The 23,020-nt window shown below is 41.6% G+C and overlaps 3 protein-coding genes across 4 annotated transcripts in view; 2 read left to right on the top strand and 1 right to left on the bottom strand.

The window, feature by feature from the left end:
* LOC309498471 (uncharacterized protein) overlaps positions 1 to 23,020 on the top strand; it is a 180,273-nt gene that overhangs the window by 145,099 nt on the left and 12,154 nt on the right. For both annotated transcript variants that reach the window (XM_082169238.1, XM_082169239.1), the window contains exons 2-5: positions 9,535 to 9,870; positions 11,357 to 11,704; positions 12,518 to 12,565; positions 12,711 to 12,791. In XM_082169238.1, the coding sequence (XP_082025364.1) occupies positions 9,535 to 9,870; positions 11,357 to 11,704; positions 12,518 to 12,565; positions 12,711 to 12,791 (813 nt within the window). The remainder of the gene's footprint in view (positions 1 to 9,534; positions 9,871 to 11,356; positions 11,705 to 12,517; positions 12,566 to 12,710; positions 12,792 to 23,020) is intronic.
* LOC309501239 (uncharacterized protein) overlaps positions 1 to 23,020 on the bottom strand; it is a 72,889-nt gene that overhangs the window by 15,027 nt on the left and 34,842 nt on the right. The window lies entirely within an intron of this gene.
* Positions 546 to 4,588, top strand: LOC309487293 (uncharacterized protein). The gene is made up of 2 exons (XM_082154906.1): positions 546 to 1,057; positions 1,159 to 4,588. Exon 2 carries the CDS (start codon positions 1,544 to 1,546, stop codon positions 2,870 to 2,872), a length of 1,329 nt encoding a protein of 442 aa, XP_082011032.1. The 5' UTR covers positions 546 to 1,057; positions 1,159 to 1,543; the 3' UTR covers positions 2,873 to 4,588.

The following is a 23,020-nucleotide window of genomic DNA, read 5'->3' on the forward strand; positions in this document are numbered from 1 at the left end:
TTGATAACTCAGCAGAAAAATAAAAACTTCCATTCCAATGTATTAGCAAAGCTATTTGTGTCACTGAACACTTTTAACTAAAAATGTAGATGCCACAACATGTATAAAACTGAAATAGTATTTTGTAAATAAAAATGTAAGTGCATTAAGTAAACATTCATAAAACTGAAATGGTCAGTATGCTTAATTATCAACAATATTATTGATCTCTCTGCATTGACACCATTATAATGAGAACTGAACTGAGCTGGACGATGACGCTGTATATAAATGAACTAAAAATGATTTTTACAACCTAAATGACCTTGTACAATATGGACAATGACACTATTTTCTTCTAGAGCTAAAGTAAAGCCTAAATAAAGAGTGTTACATACTCTGTAAAGCTGCTTTGAAACGATCTATGATTTGTAAAAAGTGCTATATAAATAAACGTGACTTGACTATCCTCTACTTTGCTGTAAACTATTTTTTGGCATTTTGATAACTAATCTGTGAGTTGGGATCACAGCGCGCGCATCCATAATATTATATATATATATGTAACGAGTTATAAGTACAATTCAAGTTTAATGTATTGTTGTTGTCTTTTCCACTAAAATCCTTGTTTTATTACTGATTTATTTTTGTTTTCCTTTGAGCAATATATGTTGTTTCTGCTATTCACATTAGAGACTTTTATTTTGACATGTTTTTCTGTTGCTGCATTGGTGCCATTTTGAGTGCGCGCGCGCCTCTCTCTTTAGTTCGCATTGCACATGCTGGGGAGAGGTAAGCGTTTTGCAGAGCTCTTCGATTTGTGAGCAAATTAAGTTTGTAAAGTGTGTAAATCGATTTGATAATCCTTTGTAAACAGTACGGAGACTGTCTAATATGTTCTGTTGTATGTTATATGTGTGTGTGGATCAATAATTTGAAGATATATCGTGTGAGTTTTGTGATCTGTATTAGCTAGGTTTTGAGTCATTAATCAGCTAAACTAGTGTTGTATCATTCAGGTGATGCAATAGTGAGATGCTCACACGACGTTTATCAACTTTATTGCTGTAATCCACAGGTATTTCACTTTTATTGTGTTTTATTTTCTATATTGTGTTAATGTTATGTGTAGTTAGCATAATTGTTGCATTTAGTTCGCATTGCACATGCTGGGGAGAGATCCACAGTTGGTGAAAGCCCATGTTGGGTGTGACTGTGAATAAACATCGTCATTGTGATGAACCGCAGTAACAGTGTCCTGGTCCTTATTAAACACAACGCAGAGAAAAGAGTATCGTGACAGCGGTTGGCAGCAGACCGGTTACATTGGTGCCGTGACCCGGATCAGAAGATTTGCTTCAGGATCAACGTCAGTTGGGTCACCGAGGGACGCTGCATTGAGGTTCAGTTTTGCTGATAAAAGAACTGTGAGAATACAAATGGACATTTGAGATTTCTAATATTGATTTAATGCATTCTCTCATTTAAGTGATTTATTTTTCTCACATTTTCTGACATTTTTCATTTGTTTATTTTATTTGAAATTTGATTTTCAAGTGTAAACATGGCGTTTAGTTTAAAAGATGATGAAATTGACGCTTATGAGACAATGACTGGTTTAGGTCTTGGGAGGGGGAAGTTTTTTAGTGAAACTCCAATTGTGAGAGAGAGTAAGGTGAACAGAACCCCCCGTGTATTAAGCTCCACACGTGTGACTGATCATGATACTGTGCCCTTAGCTGTTCCAGACATAGCAGATCCAAATTGGCAAGGTTTGATAGCACACATAGCTCAACAAGTGGGGCAGACCATGTTAGCATCTCAAAAAGAGGCTAGTTACGGTGAAGGAGAGAATAAGAGTGCACAAACACAAGGGTTAGGTACCAGTAAGACATTCTCAGACATACCTTCACTTAACTTGACTGGAGTGAGGTTAGTAATGCAAAGTGAAGCAAAAGAGCCCCCAGTCTACCGTGGTGATGCATCAGACAAGCTTGGTGTGCGTGAGTGGGAGGAGCTGATGGACACATATCTGAGAAAGAGAGGAATACCATTAGCAGAGCAGCATCAAGAGATCTTAAGCAGATTGATGGGTAAAGCTAAAGATGTCGTCAAAGTCACTCTTCGCTGTAATTCAGCTTTAAACCCAGTTGAGAACCCAAAGGTTATCATTGACATCCTGAAACAACATTTTAGCGATGCTAATTATTCATGTATGCCTTTGGCTGATTTCTATGGAACTGTTCCATTAGCAGGAGAGGATCCTGTCGAGTACTGGGTGCGGTTGAACAAAGCAGTGGATCTTGCGGAGGAAGCTTTAAAGAGACTTGGGCGACGAATGGAAGATCCATGTCAAGAAGCTGCAATGATGTTCGTGAAGTACTGCCCAGATTCCACTCTTGCTGCAGTTTTCCGTTTCAAAGCTCCAGAAAAATGGACCGCACAGGAAATACAAGAACAGCTTGACCGTTACCACACACAGTTAAAAGAGCAGATGTCAGCCAAGCCAAAGCGTCACCCTACTACAAGGCATGTCACCGCTCACGTTCAGACGTTCAATGAGGATGAAGTGGATGTTGGCTCTCCAACAGAGCCAGGTGAGTGCAGCAGAGTCAGTAATGCACACACTGTACAGGATGACAACAATTGTATGAGAACCCTGATTAATCTCCTTGACCGTGCGCTGTCTCAAAATGTTCAAATGCCATCTCGCCAGCCCCAAAGCAAGCTCTGTAGAGTATGCCAATCTCATGATCACTCTACTGTAACACATTGTCGACGAGAACATCTGTGTTTTGCATGCTTCCAGCCTGGGCACAGTAAAAGGGACTGTACAAGTGACAGGTCCAGACCCGGTCCAGCACCATTCCGGGGTCCATCAGGTTTAAACTAGATGGCTCACGTTCGGAAGGGGGATGCGTGAGCACAAGTGAAGAACCCCTAGAGAGTGTTGATCTTCACCAGTTTTATGAGAATGCACGTGCACAGGCTCCCATTGGAACCAAGGTGATCGCACAAAATGTCCAGGTAGTTGAGGCATTCGACGATTTGTTCTATGCGCCAGTCAGTGTTAATAATGTGTTTTCGATTAAGGGAATGCTTGATACAGGCTCCATGGCCTGCACTTTTAGTGACAAAGTGGAAAAAAAGATGTTAAGTGAGAATGTATTGCCTTCACCCACACCACTTCAGGAGGAAGTCATCTTAGTAGGATGTGGTGGCAAGGTTACAAGACCAAAATGTATGTATGAGGTCCAGTTGAAAGTTTATGGAGAGAGCTGCATAGTGCCTATTCTCGTTGTACCCGGCCAGCGGGATGATCTGATCATTGGTACAAATGTCATAAAATTCCTTGCGCATCGGATGAAAGGTAGCAATGATTTTTGGAGACTTGTTTCTAATCATAGAGTGGAGCCAATGGCAGGATGTGAGCAGTTCCTGGATGTAATGGCCAACACGTGTCGGTGGAAGGGTTCTGAGCTACCAGATAAGGTGGGAACAATCAAGCTACAGCAGTGTGTCACTCTTTTAGCAAGGCAGGAACATCTTGTCTGGGGAAAGCTGCCAAAAAATGTCCCGATGTCACCCGGGAGCACAGTTGTAGTGGAACCTACAAATTCAAGGTCTGTGTCACGAGACATTATGGTCGGGCGGGTTGTCACGCCATTATGGGGTGATCGCTGGGTTCCCGTAAAAGTCACTAACTTCTCTGATAAGCCAGTCACCCTTAAGAGGAATCGCAAATTAGCAGACGTGTTCCCATGTGTTGCCATGGAAGATTTTGAACTTTTCCAAGGGCTGAGTCGAGCCGAAGTGTCTGCGGAGGAGATTCAGCATTCCCCTAAATTGTCAGATGATTTCAAACAGAGATTGGAAACTGTTGGTCTTGTTGATCTCGACATTCATTCTGTTTCTGTCAGCCATGTGACAAAGGAGAAGTTAGTACAGTTACTGGAGAGATACAACGACGTGTTTTCTAAGCATGCATTGGACTGTGGAGAAGTAAAGGGTTTTGTTCATCGCATTCGGCTAATGGATGAGCGTCCATTCAGACTCCCTTATCGTAGAGTGCCGCCTGCACACTACCAAAAGTTGCGGCAGGTTTTGTCCCAGATGGAAGAACAAGGGATAATTAGGAAGTCTGTAAGTGAGTATGCTTCTCCGTTAGTCCTAGTGTGGAAGAAGGATGGCAGTCTGAGGCTATGCACAGACTTCAGATGGTTAAACGCAAGAACGATAAAGGATGCACACCCACTTCCACACCAGTCTGACTGCTTAGCTGCTCTGGGTGGAAACACACTCTTCAGCACCATGGACCTGACATCAGGGTTTTATAACATCCCCATGGCTGAAGAGGACAAGAAATACACTGCGTTCACGACTCCTGTAGGGCTGCATGAGTATAATAGGATGCCGCAAGGGCTATGCAACAGTCCAGCCTCCTTTATGCGGATGATGGTAAGCATCTTCGGAGATTTGAACTTCAGCAGCTTGTTATGTTATCTCGACGACCTGTTGGTGTTCGCTCCGAATGAGCAGGAAGCGTTAGAAAGACTGGAGGTCGTGTTCAGTCGTCTGAGGCAGTACAATCTTAAGCTGAGCCCTAAGAAATGCCACCTACTGAGAACCTCTGTAAAATTTCTGGGTCACATCATAGACAGGGATGGAGTTTCAGTAGATCCTGCCAAAGTCGATGTTATCTCGAAGCTGTCTAAGGCAGATCTTATGGAAGATGACAAATGTACTCCATCAGTGCAGAGGATCAAATCAGTTCTTGGGATGATCTTATATTACCAACATTTCATTCCCGGATGTTCTACTTTGGCAAGGCCGCTTTTTGCCCTTACGGCTGGGCAGAGGAGGAAAAGAGGGATCAAGGGAGATATTAAAGCAGGAACTTACAGGAAGCTCAAGCCCACGGATTGGACTTCAGAATGTGATAGCGCATTATTTTGCCTCAAGGAGAGTCTGCTTCAAAGTATGGTTTTAGCGCACCCTGACTTTACTCTGCCTCTGATCCTGGCGATTGATGCCTCACTGGACGGACTGGGAGCTGTATTATCCCAAGTGCCTGCGGGTGAAGAGCGAGCTCGTCCAATCGCGTTTGCAAGCAAGACTCTGAGCAAATCACAGAGGAACTATCCAGTTCATAAACTCGAGTTTCTGGCACTCAAATGGAGTGTGTGCGAGAAATTTAGCCATTGGTTGAAGGGTCAAACATTCACGGTATGGACAGACAACAATCCGCTCACGTACATCATGTCCAAGGCAAAACTCGCTGCATGTGAGCAACGTTGGGTGTCCAAACTGGCATCTTACACCTTTGAACTGAAGCATATAGCAGGGAAGAAAAACGTGGTGGCGGATGCTCTGAGTAGAGACCCTTTTGTCAAGACCGTGAGCAGCAGGCTAATGAAGGAACGATATCATGATTTACTTGTGGAGGCTGAAGCGGTTGATGGAGATGGAGTTCGAGATGCGTTTCGTCAAGGAGCTCAGAACTTACAGATCTGTCTCCAGTCCTGTCTTGTCTTACCTTCTGACAGTGCCACTATCAAAGCCTGTTTAAGTTTACATGATCAGTGGGAAGAGACTTCTCAAGCAAGAGCTGTGCAGCTAATTCAGTCTTACCAAGATTTAATACCAGCAGGTATTGACACCCTTCCTATGATTGCTGCGGATGAAATTCGGGAAATGCAAGAGGCTGATTCAGTCATTTCAAGAGCGACGTTCTTTGTGAACTTGAAGCGTCAACCATCGAGGCGAGAGAAGGCCAACATGAGTTCCAAAACCATATCTCTTTTCAGGCAGTGGGACAAATTAAAGCTCAAGGATGGAATACTGTACAGAGTCACACAAGATCCACACAGTAAACAGAAGCGGTATCAGCTGGTCTTACCTTCTAGCCTCAAGGGGCAGGCTTTAAAGGGTGTACATGATCTTGCGGGTCATCAGGGGCAAGCAAGAACCATTCATCTAGCCCGCCAACGCTTCTTCTGGCCGGGAATGGGAAACGATGTGTGTGAATACATCAAGTGCTGTCAAAGATGCATCCTAGCCAAGGCTCCCGAACCATCTGCAAGGGCCCCTCTTGAAAGTATTAAGACCTCTATGCCCATGGAGCTGGTATGCCTGGACTTCTGGTCTGCGGAGGATGGGAAGAAACGCTCCGTGGATGTGCTCGTTGTGACAGACCATTTCACGAAGTTGGCACATGCCTTTCCTTGTGCGAATCAGTGTGCGAAACAAGTTGCAAGGAAGCTGTGGGATCGTGTATTCTGTGTGTACGGTTTCCCAAGCCGCATCCACACTGACCAGGGAGCCAACTTCGAGAGTACCCTTCTAAAGGAGTTGCTGAAGCTATCAGGAGTCGCAAAGTCTCACACCACTGCGTACCACCCCATGGGAAACGGAGGAGTAGAGAGGTTTAATCGGACTTTGGGAAGTATGCTCCGAACTCTGCCTCTAAAAGAGAAGCACAAATGGCCAGAGCAAATACAAACACTGACTTTTGCTTACAACGCTACGGTCCATGAGACAACTGGGTTCGCTCCATTTCAGCTCATGTTTGGTCGTGTACCAAGACTGCCGGTGGATGTTATGTTCAGACAGGTGCTACATGACCCTGTGGTTGTTGATCATGGTACTTACCTGAAGTCGTTGATGTCATACCTCCATGAGGCGGCTGAGATTGCGCAACGACATTCTGAAAAAGAGCAGAGGAAACAGGCAAAAGGTTACAACAAGAAAGTCAGAGGGATGTGTCTGAATATTGGGGACCGTGTGCTGGTGGCGAATAAAGGAGAAAGAGGAAAGAGGAAACTAGCGGATAAGTGGGACCCTGTGGTGTACACTGTAGTCGACAGGAACCTGCAGAAGCACATTTACAAGCTAGAGGATGAGAAAGGAAATGTGAAGATTGTGCACAGGAACCTGGTTTTAGACATTAGTTTCCTACCTGTGGAATCGCCTGATGAGGAGGAAAGCATTCTGCTCTCTGCGGAAGATTCAGAGTGTGAGTCACGTAGTGTCAGTGAGTCCTGTGCGGATGACTTTGAACCAACAGATCTGGAGGAGAGAACCAGGAGATGGGTGAACGTAGACTCTGAAAGTCCTGTAGTTCCAGATTCTGATGATGAGGAAGCTGAGGGAACAGACCATTTGCCCAGTGATCAGTTTCACACTGAAGAGAATAAGAGCAGGGATCTCCCTCAGAGTAGAGCTGAATGCAGTCCATCATCTCTTGATGTTAACATTGACTGTGACACAGATACACATACACGACCACAAGTTCTGATTGACACTCAAACTGACACTGATACCCAAGTTCCAGTTACTGACGTTCAGGGTGTTAGGACACGGGCAGGTAGAGTTGTTAAGAAAGTGAACAGATTAATTGAGTCGATGGTTCAGAAACCCTTTTACCTCCAAGGTGTAGGAAGTAATCTGAAAAAGAGAAGTGGGTCATTCCTTTCTTTGTTTTAAAGAGTATTTTGTTGTTTTATTTTTGTATGATGTGAAGATACATTTTGATTCCAAATATGAAACATTAGGGTCAGGTCATTTTATGGTGTACAAGGCACCGTATTGTTCCAAGATAAACTTAGGTTTGATCACCCTGGGGTTTTTCTTGACCTATTTGTGGGTAACTGACAAGTTGAACTAATGAATGTTTCATTGGCAGACCTGTACCAGTTGTTATTTGATTTGGATCCAGTACGGATTTTAGTGAAATCTGGAAGGGGTGAATGTAACGAGTTATAAGTACAATTCAAGTTTAATGTATTGTTGTTGTCTTTTCCACTAAAATCCTTGTTTTATTACTGATTTATTTTTGTTTTCCTTTGAGCAATATATGTTGTTTCTGCTATTCACATTAGAGACTTTTATTTTGACATGTTTTTCTGTTGCTGCATTGGTGCCATTTTGAGTGCGCGCGCGCCTCTCTCTTTAGTTCGCATTGCACATGCTGGGGAGAGGTAAGCGTTTTGCAGAGCTCTTCGATTTGTGAGCAAATTAAGTTTGTAAAGTGTGTAAATCGATTTGATAATCCTTTGTAAACAGTACGGAGACTGTCTAATATGTTCTGTTGTATGTTATATGTGTGTGTGGATCAATAATTTGAAGATATATCGTGTGAGTTTTGTGATCTGTATTAGCTAGGTTTTGAGTCATTAATCAGCTAAACTAGTGTTGTATCATTCAGGTGATGCAATAGTGAGATGCTCACACGACGTTTATCAACTTTATTGCTGTAATCCACAGGTATTTCACTTTTATTGTGTTTTATTTTCTATATTGTGTTAATGTTATGTGTAGTTAGCATAATTGTTGCATTTAGTTCGCATTGCACATGCTGGGGAGAGATCCACAGTTGGTGAAAGCCCATGTTGGGTGTGACTGTGAATAAACATCGTCATTGTGATGAACCGCAGTAACAGTGTCCTGGTCCTTATTAAACACAACGCAGAGAAATGAGTATCGTGACAGCGGTTGGCAGCAGACCGGTTACATATATATATATATATATATATATATATATATATATATATATATATAAATTAATTTATATTTTCATCCAGTTTGACTTGACATGTGTATATATATATATATATATATATATATATATATATATATATATATATATATATTATCCACAAAGTGTCTAAATTACACATTTGAAAATTCTTCATTAATTCTTATGACATTGCTGGATCTCATACTGTATAATCACAGGGCTATTATAATTTTAAATATAAAATGAATAACACCTCACGAAGATTGCATACTAAAACTAGGTGATGATTGCATTGTTATCATCAATATCAAACCAACATCATCTGGATGTATTCTCGTTTGGCTTTTCCTGTCAAATGAGTCTTTCAAACACAGTTACAGCAGACAGAGAAAATATAATGTCTAAAAGTCAAGAGTCATGAGCCCAACTAAAGCAAACACGGATCTCCATGATGGAAATGTCAAATGAAATAATAAAACATCAACATCTAAACCTCTGTTAATTCTCAAACAGAACTGTAGACGTCTGACAGAAATAAAGTCAGTCTGGTTAGTAATAAGTAATGCTGTTTGTGGAGTTGTTTAATCCTCCTCTGCTGAGATCTTCACAGATTTAATGTCTTCTTTTATTTCATCTAAGGCTGTGGCTGAAGTCAGTTGTGTGTTTGGAGAACGTTCTTATAAGAAACGTGTTTGGCTGTGCACTCACATACTGTGAAATAATAAAAAATATAAACAATAATATAAAAATATAATATAAATTATAACATCAAATTAAATTTAGTTATTTAATATATTTTATTTTATTATTTAATATATATTTTAATTATTTATTTATTTATTTTAATTTATTACATTTCATTAATAAATTAAAATGTAATATAAAAAATATCACAATAGTTAGCTGTATCGATATTTTTGCACAGTCTTACCGAATAACTGACATTTGACACTGAGAATGTCCTGGTGTCACAGGGATTTGTTTATAGTTTCATTTATTAATATAATAATGATCACTTAAATGTACTTGTGTTTCAGGAACCAGTGGAGTGAATACTGATCATGTGTTCATCAGATCTGGTGAAAATGTGCGTCTGCCCTGTTTTAATGCTCTTTCTGACTGCAAATCTAAAACTACATGGACCTACGATAACAGATTCAGACATTCATCAGCAGGAGTTCAACTGATTACTTTAGGGATAAAGAAGAAAGACACAGAGAGACATGAGAGACTGAGTCTGGAGTCTAACTGCTCTCTGAATATCAAGAACGCCACAGAAGAAGATTATGGATTTTACAACTGCCAACAATGGATAGATGTGGATGGACAGAAACAAGGACCTGATTCACATGTTTTTCTGCATGTTCTTCATGGTAAGTTTATGATTATGTGGTCAATTTAAAATTCTCCCTTTAAACTCAGATCGTGAGCTTAGAATTATAAGGTTCTATTTCCACTTTTGGTCAAAATTGAGTTTTTGACATAATCTGATCCATTTGGTCTTTACTGTAACCGTCCCGTATACGGGACGCCTACGTTTACGTCACTATATTACAATTAAATCCTAATTTAATCATGACAAACTATATATTGTTGGAAAGGTCTAAGACTCCTTAATAGATATTTCAGCACTGTTTTTTGTTACAATTTATGCAGGAACAGTAATAGATGAATTTATGACAAGAGTGCACCTCAAAAAATCGACATCATAACAGGAGTTCTGCCGTTTGTCACAAAAAGTCGACGCACACACTTTTAATAATTGAAACTTTGGTTTTCATGCTAAAAGTTCATAATAAAACATTTAATCTAGTATTTGTCAATAAAAAAATATAAAATAATATTATCTTCTAAAAATTATGACATATATATTATCCTCTAAAATATTATATTATATTTTTTTATCGCCTTTTTTTATTACATTACATATTTTAGTAGTTATCATAAATTAGGTATCATTTGAAAGCTTACGATCTCAGAATTCATCCTGTGAAAACTGTTTTGAAATTGGACATTGTGTTACCATAGAAACGGTACTCTAAATTATTTTATCAGGCTCCTCCCCTTTTGGGCATCATTGTGTTTCATAATTTATGATAAAAAATATTTTCTAATCTTGACAAAACACATATTGTCAGAAAGGTCTGAGTCTCAAGGTTCCATATTTTGTGACAGAAGTGATATTTGGACAGAAATTTATTAATTTGTTATGTTAGAATGCATACAGTTAAATTCAATGGAATTCGATGACACCCGGTGGCTATTTTTGGTAATACGCCTAAACAAAATGTCATGGAAACTTCAATTTTTGTGATATCAACTTCAAATTTGGAACACAACTTGGTTAGATATATGGCTTTCATTTTATAGTAATTTTTTTGTAAAACATATTTTGTAAAATATATATTTTATATAAAATAAAAATATTTAAAAAATTATATTTGATTTAATGTAAATTTAAACTTCCATAACTTTTTCATACTTTAATTTTTTGTAGTGCTTTCACTTCAGCAATAATCTGCTATTTTTCCCCTTTAAAACAAGACCAAACTTAGGTCTATACTCCAAAGCATTCTTGAATTACAACCATTTAAGCTTGAATAGTGCATTTTAATGTACATTTTCAAAAAGGGGGGTGACAGCTAAGGGGTTAATGCCTGTGTGGTGTTATTTTTGTAAAAAAATATTTTGTTAGTAGTTATTAATAAAATAAAAAGGTTCCATCTCTCCATTGCCAGCTGGGATGTAAAAACTTTGATGCTCAATATCTCGGAACTACCCTAAACGGAGATAGAACCTTATAATTCTAAGCTCACAAGATGATAATTGAAGAGTCTGTGATTTGTGTCTTGTGTTCAGTTTCAGTGTCTCCATCATCATCACCATCTTCATCCTCATCATCATCTTCATCCTCACAGACTGAGATCAGTCCAGGCCACTCTGTGACTCTCTTCTGTCAGTTGTATTCATATATTGGATTCCCCTGTGATGATTGGGTCAGTTCTGTGAGTCTTGAGCTGTTGTGGGTGAATCAGGCTGGTGTTGATCTGAAGACAGACTCCAGATATCAGATATCATCATCAGATCACTGTAACATCACTCTGACTACAACACTCCTGAATGAAGATGACAACAGAGAGTGGAGATGTCAGCTTAATCTCAAAAATCTACCCAAGACCTCAGTCAGATACACTGTCAAGTATTCAGGTGAGAAAACACTCAGTGTTAGAAGACTTTCTTTTAGACATGCTATATATAATGATAGATAATGTTAGAGTTTTCTTGTGTGTTAACTCCTTAAAATATGATTGAAATCTACAGATATGAATCATCTGAACTAGCATTCATCCTTTACAGCTCAAGCTTCAACAACAGCAGTGAATTCAATAATTTGACAATGTGCACAAGCTTTTTTGGTAACACTTTATAATAACGTTCAGTTATAAGTCACTTAGAAGTTATTAGTTATTTATGAACTAATCATTTACAAAACATGACTATAGGCTATATTTATAAATTAATAAGTGGTATGCTAGCGATTTACAAATGTGTTGTACGTATACTTTATTATTAAACACACGTTAGACACTTTATTTCGAATTTTTTTTATTATGAATTTTTATTGAAAATAAATGCCTATGTAGTAGAGCGAGTTCTGCAAAATAAGGATTCGAACTTGGTTCAATTTGCGTCAACTTTCTGCCACTGCCTTAACCCTACACAATTGCTACTGTGGACCATCCAGCGTCTTACGCCATTTTGTCTGGCCAATCAGACATCAGTGGGCGGGGTTAGTGTAAATACACTTCACTGTGATTCGCTGAACTCAAAGTAGAAATGGTTTCATGTGTTTACATGTTTACAAATGTTTTCAAACCTGTCCTGTTATAATGCTGAATGAACACAAACCATTAAAGTACATATATGTATACCAATCACGCAGCTCAAATATTATGTGATTATGATGTTTTGTTTGTGATGCATTATGTGTTGAACTGAACTAACAGACGTGATCCACAGATCCAGGAGAAACTTTTGTTTGTGTGACTGCTGGATTATTATACAGAGGTACGACACGTTCATTTATACTGACAGTTTTATAACATTAAACTATCAGTCAGTCTGTAAAAGCTTTATCAATAACTGTTGATAGTTGAATACCCTTGACTTCAGTCATGTACAGTTTCTCTTCTTCCTCTCATGTTTCCTGCAGTGATTGTGACTATTGTTGAGATCGCAGTGTTTGCTGCTCCTACTGTGATTCTTCTTCAGATCATCTGTGCAAGAAGAGCTGGTGAGTTTTGAGCCGCACACAATCTGATCATTCACACTCATCTGATCTAGAACATCAGTTTATTAGAGTAATCCAAAATCGTAATCCAAATACAGGCAAGGGTCATACACAGGCAGGCAGTCAATACAAACAAACAAATCCAGAAGGCAGGAACGGGAAAACCAGGACACAGGCAGATATCAAGAACCAGGAACATAGACAACAGTTGAAACAACATACAAAACTTTGCAGTGAGTGATAGGATGAACCAGGCTTATATGAGGTGTGTTAAACCAGATAATGAGACACAGGTGGATGCAATCAGGGATGAGGAGTCCGGCCAGTGAGATATTGTTAGCCTCATAGCATAATTGCTTAAGTCCTATCGTTTTTTTATTTAAGGGGCCACCGGAGGAGTTTTGAGATCTGTTCTCAAAAAAGACATGCCCTCCCTTCGCCAGCAATACATTTTTCTATGACCCTCCAAAATGATTGTGAAAAAAGGCATGACCCTCCCCGATAATTTATTGATTAGCCTACTTCTGTGGTTTGCGCTTGGCAAAGATGTTCAGATAGCCATTGTTTGTTTGTTTTTTGTTGTTTTTTCATTTTTCAGCCATTCTCATATTAGGGCTGTAACGATAGACCAAACCTATGATTCGGTTCGTATCACGATTTTTGATTTTAGATTTGAAAAAATCATGTTTTCGGTGCTGATGCGGTGTGACTCGTTCAATATTTTGCCACCTATAAAATTAAAAGATTTTTTGTGTCATGTCACATGTGTTTCCCTTTCAAGGGAACTCGCGCTGCGTCAAGCGCTTCGGGAACGCTCCTGCGTGATTGCGTCATGAAGCACTCGTGAAATCAGTCCAATGGCGTGACGGGACGTCATAGGCGGGTGACGTCATTGACCAGGAAACTATAAAGCACCCTCCCAGACCAAACAATGACAGCTTCTGTGTCTTCACAAGCGCTCTATGTGAAATCGTTTCTGTCTATTTGATGTGTGTTTGTCTCTCTCTCTATATATATATTATGGAGCAGGAAAGCAGCAGTTTAAGCAGTGTGTCACTCCCTGCCCTCGTTTTATCACGGGTGGGGATACACACGAGCTTTGTGTGATGTGTTTAGGACTGGAACATGCCCAGTCAGCTCTCGAGGGGGCTGGCTGTGAGCATTGTGAAAAGTTGGCAATGAAAACTCTCCGGTCCCGCCGAGCGCTCTTCGAGGAGGGCGCTTTGGCTCGCGTTCCCCAGGGCTCGGGTCCCGCTTCTGCTGAGCCACGGCGGAGACGCTCGTCCTGGGGTTCACAAATGGATTTAACTGCGGGGATAGAGACGGGTGATCACCTATCTCTTCCTTTAACCGTTGAATCCGACGCTTCAGTTTGTGAGTCAGAAGCACGCGCTGCGGTTTCTTCTGCTCGCGCTGAAGCGCAGGTGCAACAGCACTCCAGTTCTGAGGAACTGGATGTTGTGAGCCTGAGTGAAAATGAGTTTACACAGTCACACACAATTACACACACACAAGAGGAGCTTTTGGAGGTTATCACTTGTGCTGTTGCTAGATTAAATCTGGACTGGCCAGCCGGTGAGCGAGAATTAAATCAAACAAAAAGTAAATTAGATGAACGATTTCTGCCAGCTCGATCTCAACCTCCAAAGCGGGGCTTGCCGTTCTTTCCTGACCTCCACACCGAGGTGTCGAAGTCATGGATTAGACCGGCATCATTCAGAGTTTTTAACCCAGCGACGTCTGAATATTCAAATATAGTAGGGTTAAAGAAACATGGTTATGCGGTGATGCCTCAGGTGGAAGAGACGCTTGCTAGCTATCTCTCCCCTGAGTCTGCATCATCGCTGAAAGCCCCGCAGCTGCCCACTAAACCAGTGAGAACGACATCGGCTTTAGTGGGTAGGGCATACTCAGCAGCAGGTCAGGCGGCCGCCAGCTTACACACTATGGCTGTCCTGCAAGCATATCAAGCTGATCTATTAAAAGATATAGACGATGAATGTGAGGAAGTGGGAAGAGAAACGATCGCGGAGATCAGGAGGGCAGCTGATCTGTCTCTTCGGGCCACCAGGGAAGCGGCAAAATCTATCGGCCGCTCTATGGCAGCAATGGTGGCCACGGAGAGGCATCTCTGGTTAAATTTATCTGACATTAAGGAAAGAGATAAAAAGTTTTTGTTAGATGCTCCTGTCTCCCCTACCGGTCTGTTTGGTGATTCAGTGAATTCGGTTGTCGAACGATTTCAAGAAGTGAAAAAGCAGGCAGCCGCATTTTCAAAGTTTCTTCCCCGAAAAGTCTATGTCTCTGGGGCTGCTGGGCGGGAGCAGCCCCAGTCGAGTATGTCCTCCTCTCACAGAGCTCAGCAGAAGATGAGCGTGGCTGCCCGTGCTCCCCCACAGAGAGACTGGGGACCGGGACAGCGCGCTCAGCCAAGGTCTTCCCGAGGTAAAGCAGATCTGAGGACTGTTATTATCTCCAGGAAGGCCTCGGCGAAGAAGTCCTGACGCCAAGGGTGTCAGGATTTCGATGGCAGTCCCCTCCGAGGGGAATCGGTGTGTCGAGGCACCCGTTTCCTCTCGGTGTCATCAGGGGGCTGTGTTGCCAACCCTGCCACCTCCGGTGTTTCAGGGCGCAGCGGTCCTCAGCGAGTACTCATCTCTATGTCCGCCCGGAAACGTAGCGGCATGGGGAAGCTCGCACCCTCTGAGGAGGGTTCAAAGTGGGTCAGTTCGGTTGCTTCCTGCCGGTGCGCCGTTTCAGGTCGCCGAGCTGGCCGCTCAGATATCACCAGAGACCAGCCTCGAGAGGCTGGTTCCCTTAGTAGAGTATCTGGCAGCGTGGAAACTTCTGCCAAATGTCTCAGATTGGGTCCTGCGTACAGTGGAAAAAGGGTACAGAATTCAGTTCGGGTCATGCCCACCCAGGTTCAATGGAGTAGTACACACAGTAGTAAACTCCGAGCAGGCCCTGGTGATGGAAGGAGAAGTACAGACGCTTCTGCAAAAAGAGGCTATAGAGAGGGTTCCTCCCCACAGCAGAGAGTCAGGGTTTTACAGCCCGTACTTCATAGTTCCAAAGAAGGGTGGAGGGCTGCGGCCCATTTTAGATCTGTGCCAACTAAATCGGGCAGTCAAGAAATTAAAATTCAAAATGCTCACGTTGAAGCAGATTGTGTGTCAGATCAGGTCCGAGGACTGGTGTGTCACGATAGACCTAAAAGACGCATATTTTCACGTCTCCATCCTTCCGCAACACAGGAAGTTCCTCAGGTTCGCTTTCGGGGGCGAAGCGTACCAGTATCGGGTTCTTCCGTTCGGCCTAGCACTGTCACCCCGTACGTTCACGAAGTGCGTGGATGCAGCTCTGGCTCCCTTGAGACTCCAGGGCATCTGCGTGCTGAACTATATAGACGACTGGCTCATTCTGGCGCAGTCAGAACTTCAGGCGGCCCAGTATCGAGATGCTGTGCTAGCCCATATGAAGACGTTGGGGTTAAGGCTAAATGTAAAGAAAAGCGTGTTAGTTCCACAACAGAATACCACTTTTCTGGGCGTAGTATGGGACACAAAGACCATGAGAGCCCGTTTGGCGCCCGCCAGGATAAAAACGATCCTGGAGGCCGTGCGCAGGATAAGACTAGGCCAGTCACTCACTGTAGTACAGTTTCAGAGAATCTTGGGTTTGATGGCAGCAGCGTCCAACGTGATTCCTTTTGGCCTGCTGTACATGAGACCCTTACAGTGGTGGCTCAAGACCAGGGGGTTCTCCCCGAGGGGAAATCCGTTTCGCATGATCAAGGTCACGCGGCGATGCCTACGTGCCTTAGTTATGTGGAAAGATCCTTGGTTCTTGTCCCAGGGTCCGGTGTTGGGAGCTCCTTGTCGTCGCTTAACGCTAACGACGGATGCTTCCCTCACCGGGTGGGGGGCGACCATGAGTGGTCGCTCGGCTCGGGGTCTGTGGAGCGACCATCATCTTTCCTGGCACATAAACCAGCTGGAGATGATGGCCGTGTTTCTGGCGCTCAGACACTTTCTCCCAGACCTCAGGGGCCACCATGTGTTGGTTCGCACGGACAACACAGCGGTGGTCTCCTATATAAATCGCCAGGGGGGGTTTACGATCTCGCCGGCTTTGGAAACTGGCACATCGAGTTCTGATTTGGGCCCAGGGGAAGTTGCTATCAGTTCGAGCACTGTATATTCCGGGTTACATGAACAAGGCGGCAGACTCTCTGTCGAGACAGGGAGTGGTGCCGGGGGAATGGAGACTCCACCCCGAGGTGGTGGAGCTCCTTTGGAGTTGATTCGGACAAGCTCAGGTGGATCTGTTTGCGTCTCAAGAGACAACGCACTGTCCCCTATATTATTCCCTCACGCACCCAGCCCCAATGGGGTTGGATGCCATGGTACAGACGTGGCCGAGGCCCCCTGTATGCCTTTCCCCCCCTGGCGTTACTGCCAGGAGTTCTGGAGAGAGTTCGCCGGGACGGGGTCCGGCTCTTATTGATAGCCCCGTTCTGGCCGGGCCGAGTGGGCCTGTGGCGCAAGTCTGATCAACTGTTTGTGTGTTTTGGGTCCCAGAGTAAAGGGAAGCCCGCATCTAAGCAGACTTTAAGTAAATGGATAGTCGAGGCTATCTCACTTGCGAATGAGTCGGCCGGTCATCCTTCACCACTAAAGGTCCGAGCCCACTCGACTAGGAGTATGGCTGCTTCTATGGCCCTATTGTCAGGGGTTTCACTTCAAGAGGTATGTGATGCGGCAGGGTGGTCCTCTCCGCACACTTTTGTGAGGTTTTATAACCTGGATGTGGCTTCTACTCCGGGTTCTCGGGTGTTTGTAGTTTAATGTGCATTACGATTTCACATATACAGGCACTTGAGGACTATGGCGACGTGGGTATTCAGTTCCCGCAGCGCTTGACGCAGCGCGAGTTCCCTTGAAAGGGAACGTCTCAGGTTACGTATGTAACCATGGTTCCCTGAGAGGGAACGAGATGCTGCGTCGCTTTGCCATACTCCTGGCATGCCTGTGACCAACTTGTTCGACCTATCAGAAGCTGTCATTGTTTGGTCTGGGAGGGTGCTTTATAGTTTCCTGGTCAATGACGTCACCCGCCTATGATGTCCCGTCACGCCATTGGACTGATTTCACGAGTGCTTCATGACGCAATCACGCAGGAGCGTTCCCGCAGCGCTTGACGCAGCGTCTCGTTCCCTCTCAGGGAACCATGGTTACATACGTAACCTGAGACGATTTCACGCATATTAAAGGTGAACTAAGTAACTTTTTTTACCTTAACTGAACAGCTTCGGAGTCATTGGAATGGTTATATTACTTATTTCGGGTTGAATGGTGGTCGTTTCGCACCCCCCTGGTGCCCGTGAGCGGAAAATACGCACTTGCAACTTTGAGCCGGCGGGCCGCCAGCCGCCGCGCCAGGAAGTCTCGCGATGTAAACAATTGCTTTACGGCCAAAAGAAATCTGCTAAAATGCTGTCATTAATGCGCTCCCTCACGCTGTCCGAACCCGAATGAAGAAGACGTTTTAAAGAACGTCCCATCTGCTTTGATGTCGTTGATCTATAGCCTCTGGTGTCTGAGAATCAACAACGAGTTTTTACGACAGTGTTGTCAAATATCTATTCCGAAGCTGTGGGGGGAGCTCTAGAGAGAAACCTGCGAGCAAAAAGCGAGAATACAGCGAAGAAGTCCTGAAGTTACTGAGTGCTGCTTTAAATATAAAACGCATGTGTAGACTGATTTTTTTCTAATGTCTTGACTCCTTTCTTAAGAGAGTATAGATATAATAATATATGTTTCAAAATATTGGTATTAAATGCATTTTCTGAGAATTTATATTTCAAGTTTTGACTGCAAATGTCACGTCCATAACACTGGAATCGCCCAATTTTAATGAATTTATCCTCAACTAGTTTTTGTGGTGTAGGTCTACGTATTTTATTATGTTAACTTAAATAATACTAATAGTAATTTAAAGATGTGGTAGCCCTACATCTTACACATCGTGGGGTGGGAGATATTGACAAAAATGAATATCTCAATATTTTTTTCCAATATCTCGATATCGATATTCAGGCGATATTTTTGCCATCCTTCAAATAAATGTGTGCAAACTGGCAAAGTAGGTCCAGTTGGTCTTTTGACTTGCTGCATTTGACCTATTATTGTAGGCTTTAGAAAAAAACAATAAAGGAGCTAACTAAACAGAATCTGAGGTAGCCCCTACTTTTTCCACTTACAAAAAAAAAAACCGGAACTAGGCACCTCTTGCAACAGTGATTATTAAATCAAACAATATTGTTGATGATAAATTAAAAGTAAAAAAAAATATTTTCAAAACGCTATAAATCCAACCATTTTTTCCCCAAAACGCTATAAAGCCATCATTTTTTCCCAAAAATTTATGGTTTGTCTTTTTAAAAAAGTCTTTTGTCTTTTATTTTTCGTGTTTGCATTTATGAGGAAAAAACAATATTACGTGACAGTTCTCCATTATGGACGCGAGCGCTCTGAAAGCGGCACTAAAAGACTTTCAAACTTTCACAGAGACCTCAAAACAGAAAGCACAAAGCCTTTCTTTAAAACGAATTTCGTTTTGTATTAATTGTATCTTAATTTTAATCTTTTTTTCATTAACCAATTTCCATTTAATACATAAAAAGTAAATATAGGGTAGCAATCACAACATATGGTGCTTGAACTGGAGATTATATCATCATGAACCGAACTGTAGCCTACTCGCCTCACAGGCCTAAAAAATCTGAAATATATTTACAGAAAGCTGGTTCTAAACATAACCATCCAAAACAAAATAAAACTAGCTTAATAAATGTGCATTTCTCCGGTGCGTTCACTAGCCTACTGCGAAGATCGCGAGTCAATAGCCTATCGTCAACTTCATCTTTGCAGCCGACACAGAAATTAATAAACAATTAAAATGTCTTGTTGCAATATTTTACATATTCATAATCATTACTTTTGCTGGTTCTTTGAGGCAGCTTTTTAGGTTTATGGCGTTTTGGAAAAGAGCTCTTCACGTACAAACACCGTTTCACCAAGGCACAGCGGCCCTTCAGCACATAAGAACAAAAAGAGAAAAAGCACGAACTTACTAATTACGAAACTTTGATGTGGTTTAACAGGTGAAACAGTCACAAATTCCTCTGCAACTTAACCCTTCTCAGTACGAGTTATGAAGGAAGAGAACAGCATACAGTTTTCAGCGTGTCCTCCTCTGATTGCTGTGTTGTGACTGAAAAAGTGCGTGCAGGAGCACATGCGCAAAACGTAGGTTTGTAAAATGTCCTTTAGTAAAATGATGACATATGATAAAATAAAAAGAATTCATATATCATTTTACAAAACGGTTTTGCGCATACATGTGCTTCTGCGCGCACTATTTCGAATTTACGAATGTGCGTTTTTGACGACGCAGGACCATGGGCTGGGCCACTCGGAGGTTGCTTCCGGGAATAGTAGCCTACTGCCCTACAGTATTAAAAATCGCTACATATAATTGTTTAGAAGGTTAAAGTGTGCGTAATTTGTTTTCTCTTTAACTTCTTTCAGCTCTTTTCATGTTTGGGGGGTCGGATTGGAAAGTTCATTATTTGCTCGTGCTTTAAAGCTTTGCCGGGTAAACATTTCATTGGCATTCTATTCTGACATGATGCACTTTTTCTGAGCGCGAACTGAAGTGCGCGCGTACTGTCAAACAGCGCCAAACTGGATTTTTGTTGGGTCAGACCCATCTAAAATCGAAGGGGGGCTGATAACACAACATGGAGCTAAATGGAAAAAAATAGCACCAAACAAGCCACTTTGAAATGTTGCTGTTTTCATGAATATAAAAGTTGGGTGACCCTCCCCCTAGACTAAAAAAAAGTTGGATGACCCTCCCCTCAACAAAGAATAAAAAGACATGACCCTCCCCTATTTTCCTCCGGTGGCCCCTTCCATAAATACTGAACGGTCCCTTATGCTAGGCAATTATGCTATGAGGCTAACAATATGGGAAATGTAGTTGTGAGTGAATCATGAAGGTCTGATGTGGAGTGCCCTCTGGTGGCTTTCATGGGCACTCCAGCAAATGATTGTTACAATAATGATGGATTGTGCATAATAATATACACTCACCTAAAGGATTATTAGAAACACCATACTAATACTGTGTTTGACCCCCTTTCGCCTTCAGAACATTGGCATTGATTCAACAAGGTGCTGAAAGCATTCTTTAGAAATGTTGGCCCATATTTATAAGGAACGAAACTGAGCTACTCATATTGTGTTTGTGTGGACCGTTTATCAGTTTTGACCAGTGAAGCGGGACTCGCGAGCCCTGTTCGCGAGCCTGATCAGGCAACACCACACAGCGCTAAGAGATCCAGACCAGTAAAGAAAGCATTTGAATTTCAAATGCTTTTTGAATTCGCCACTTAAGTAATAACATCGCTGCAAGATCTAGTGAGAAACATGCACATTTCTCTGTTATTAACGGATCAAACAGCGCTGACGTGGAAACCAGGAAGAAACATCGTGCCATGAATGAATTGGCCGGTGTCCACAGATCAGCAACATTCACCATGGATTTACTGTAGTAACACTAACTGCAAGGTATGGAAGTTTGTCAGGAATAGTGGGCTATAATGCTTTCAAGTAACATTACTTTGGTTTTATTTTGACATTATGAATACAATTGTTGCCCTCAAATGTTAATCTGAACTAAAAAAAAACTTTGTTTATAACTAGCCTACTACTACAATATTACATTTCATTTTGTCCAAGGAGCTGTTTTGTTTTATATGCTTATAAGAAGAGTCAAGTATAGCTCCATTATTGCTCAGTAAAAAAAGCAAAAAAAATATATAAAAAAATCATACTTTATGATGTTAGTTTAATTAAATAAAATAATAATGAAAAAAATGAATTCAAGGAAATTTCTCTGGCAATGCTGTATGGAAAATGTACCGAACCGAACCGTACCGAACCGTGACACAAGTGTATCGTATCGAACCGAACTGTGAATTTTGTGAATTGTTACACCCCTAATATATATATATATATATATATATATATATTAGGGTGCATCAAATTTGAATGGGAAATTTTAATTTCAAAAGATCAATTTGGCTGGCATTGCATTTTGTTCCAATTAACATAAAAATGACTTTTACAAAGTTTTGAGGAATTCCATTGAGATTTAGGGGTGCCACCTAACACATGAACTTTGGCGAAATGAAATTTTTAGTATAATTGCCAAAAGGTTGACCTGGAAATGTTGAGTACAGTGAACTTTTATACAGTAACATGTTCTATAGGGCAGTGGTTCCCAACCTTTTTTGTCTGAGACCCCCTTTTTCCCAAGAAAATATTTCAGGGTCCCCCTTCACATTTAATGATATTATCACTCTTGTAAGCTTGCAGCAAGGATGACAGAAAATTTACTTTTCAAACAAACTGTATATTTATTACTATAAACAGATAATTAATATATTTATATATGCAAAAATAATAGCCTATACTGAAAATACAATAAACAAAAACATCAATAGGCCATTTGTAATTATTTTTTTTCTCCTAAGTAGCCTATAAATTGGCCCTATTTGAAATGAAATATCAGTATTCAATTCAATACAAAAATAGCAGTATTCACATAAAAACAAAAAAAAGAACAAATAGGATATTTCAAAATGAATGCTGTCTGGGACCTCAATACTTGAATGTTATTATATACTCACTGCATGTTATTTGATTAAGATCAATCAGTGTGAGGATTGCTGCTGGCAGTTAGTAATAATTTTGTCAATTCGTGGAGAGATCTTTGACAGGGCAAGACGCATATCATCCTCAAGGGTCAGTCTGGCCCTGTATTTAGTTTTAAGGGCTGTCATGGTTGAAAACCCAGCTTCACAAAGGTAGGTGGTGCTGAAGGGAATCAGCACCTTCATTGCAGCTGTGTGACAGACTGGGTGTTCTTCTGCAATTTCAGACCAGAATGATTCCAATGGGACCTCACTGAAACGGGCTCTCAGGCTGGCATCAGAGGATATTTCTATAAGCTCTTCCAGAAGTCTTGATGGAAGAGTAGCTGGAAGCTTTGCTTCAATATTCTCAGTGAAGGGGTTTCTGATCCACAGAAAATCAGCTGCTTGCTCCTCAGTAAGAGCTGGGAAATAACTATCAAATTTCTCCAGGACCTTTGATAGA

This window comes from Leuciscus leuciscus (assembly GCF_965113295.1).
Source record: "Leuciscus leuciscus genome assembly, chromosome: 1".
NCBI lineage: Eukaryota > Metazoa > Chordata > Actinopteri > Cypriniformes > Leuciscidae > Leuciscus > Leuciscus leuciscus.

Coding starts and splice junctions, on each gene's coding strand:
- LOC309487293 (XM_082154906.1), top strand. CDS start 1,544: ATGGCGTTTAGTTTAAAAGATGATGAAATTGACGCTTATGAGACAATG.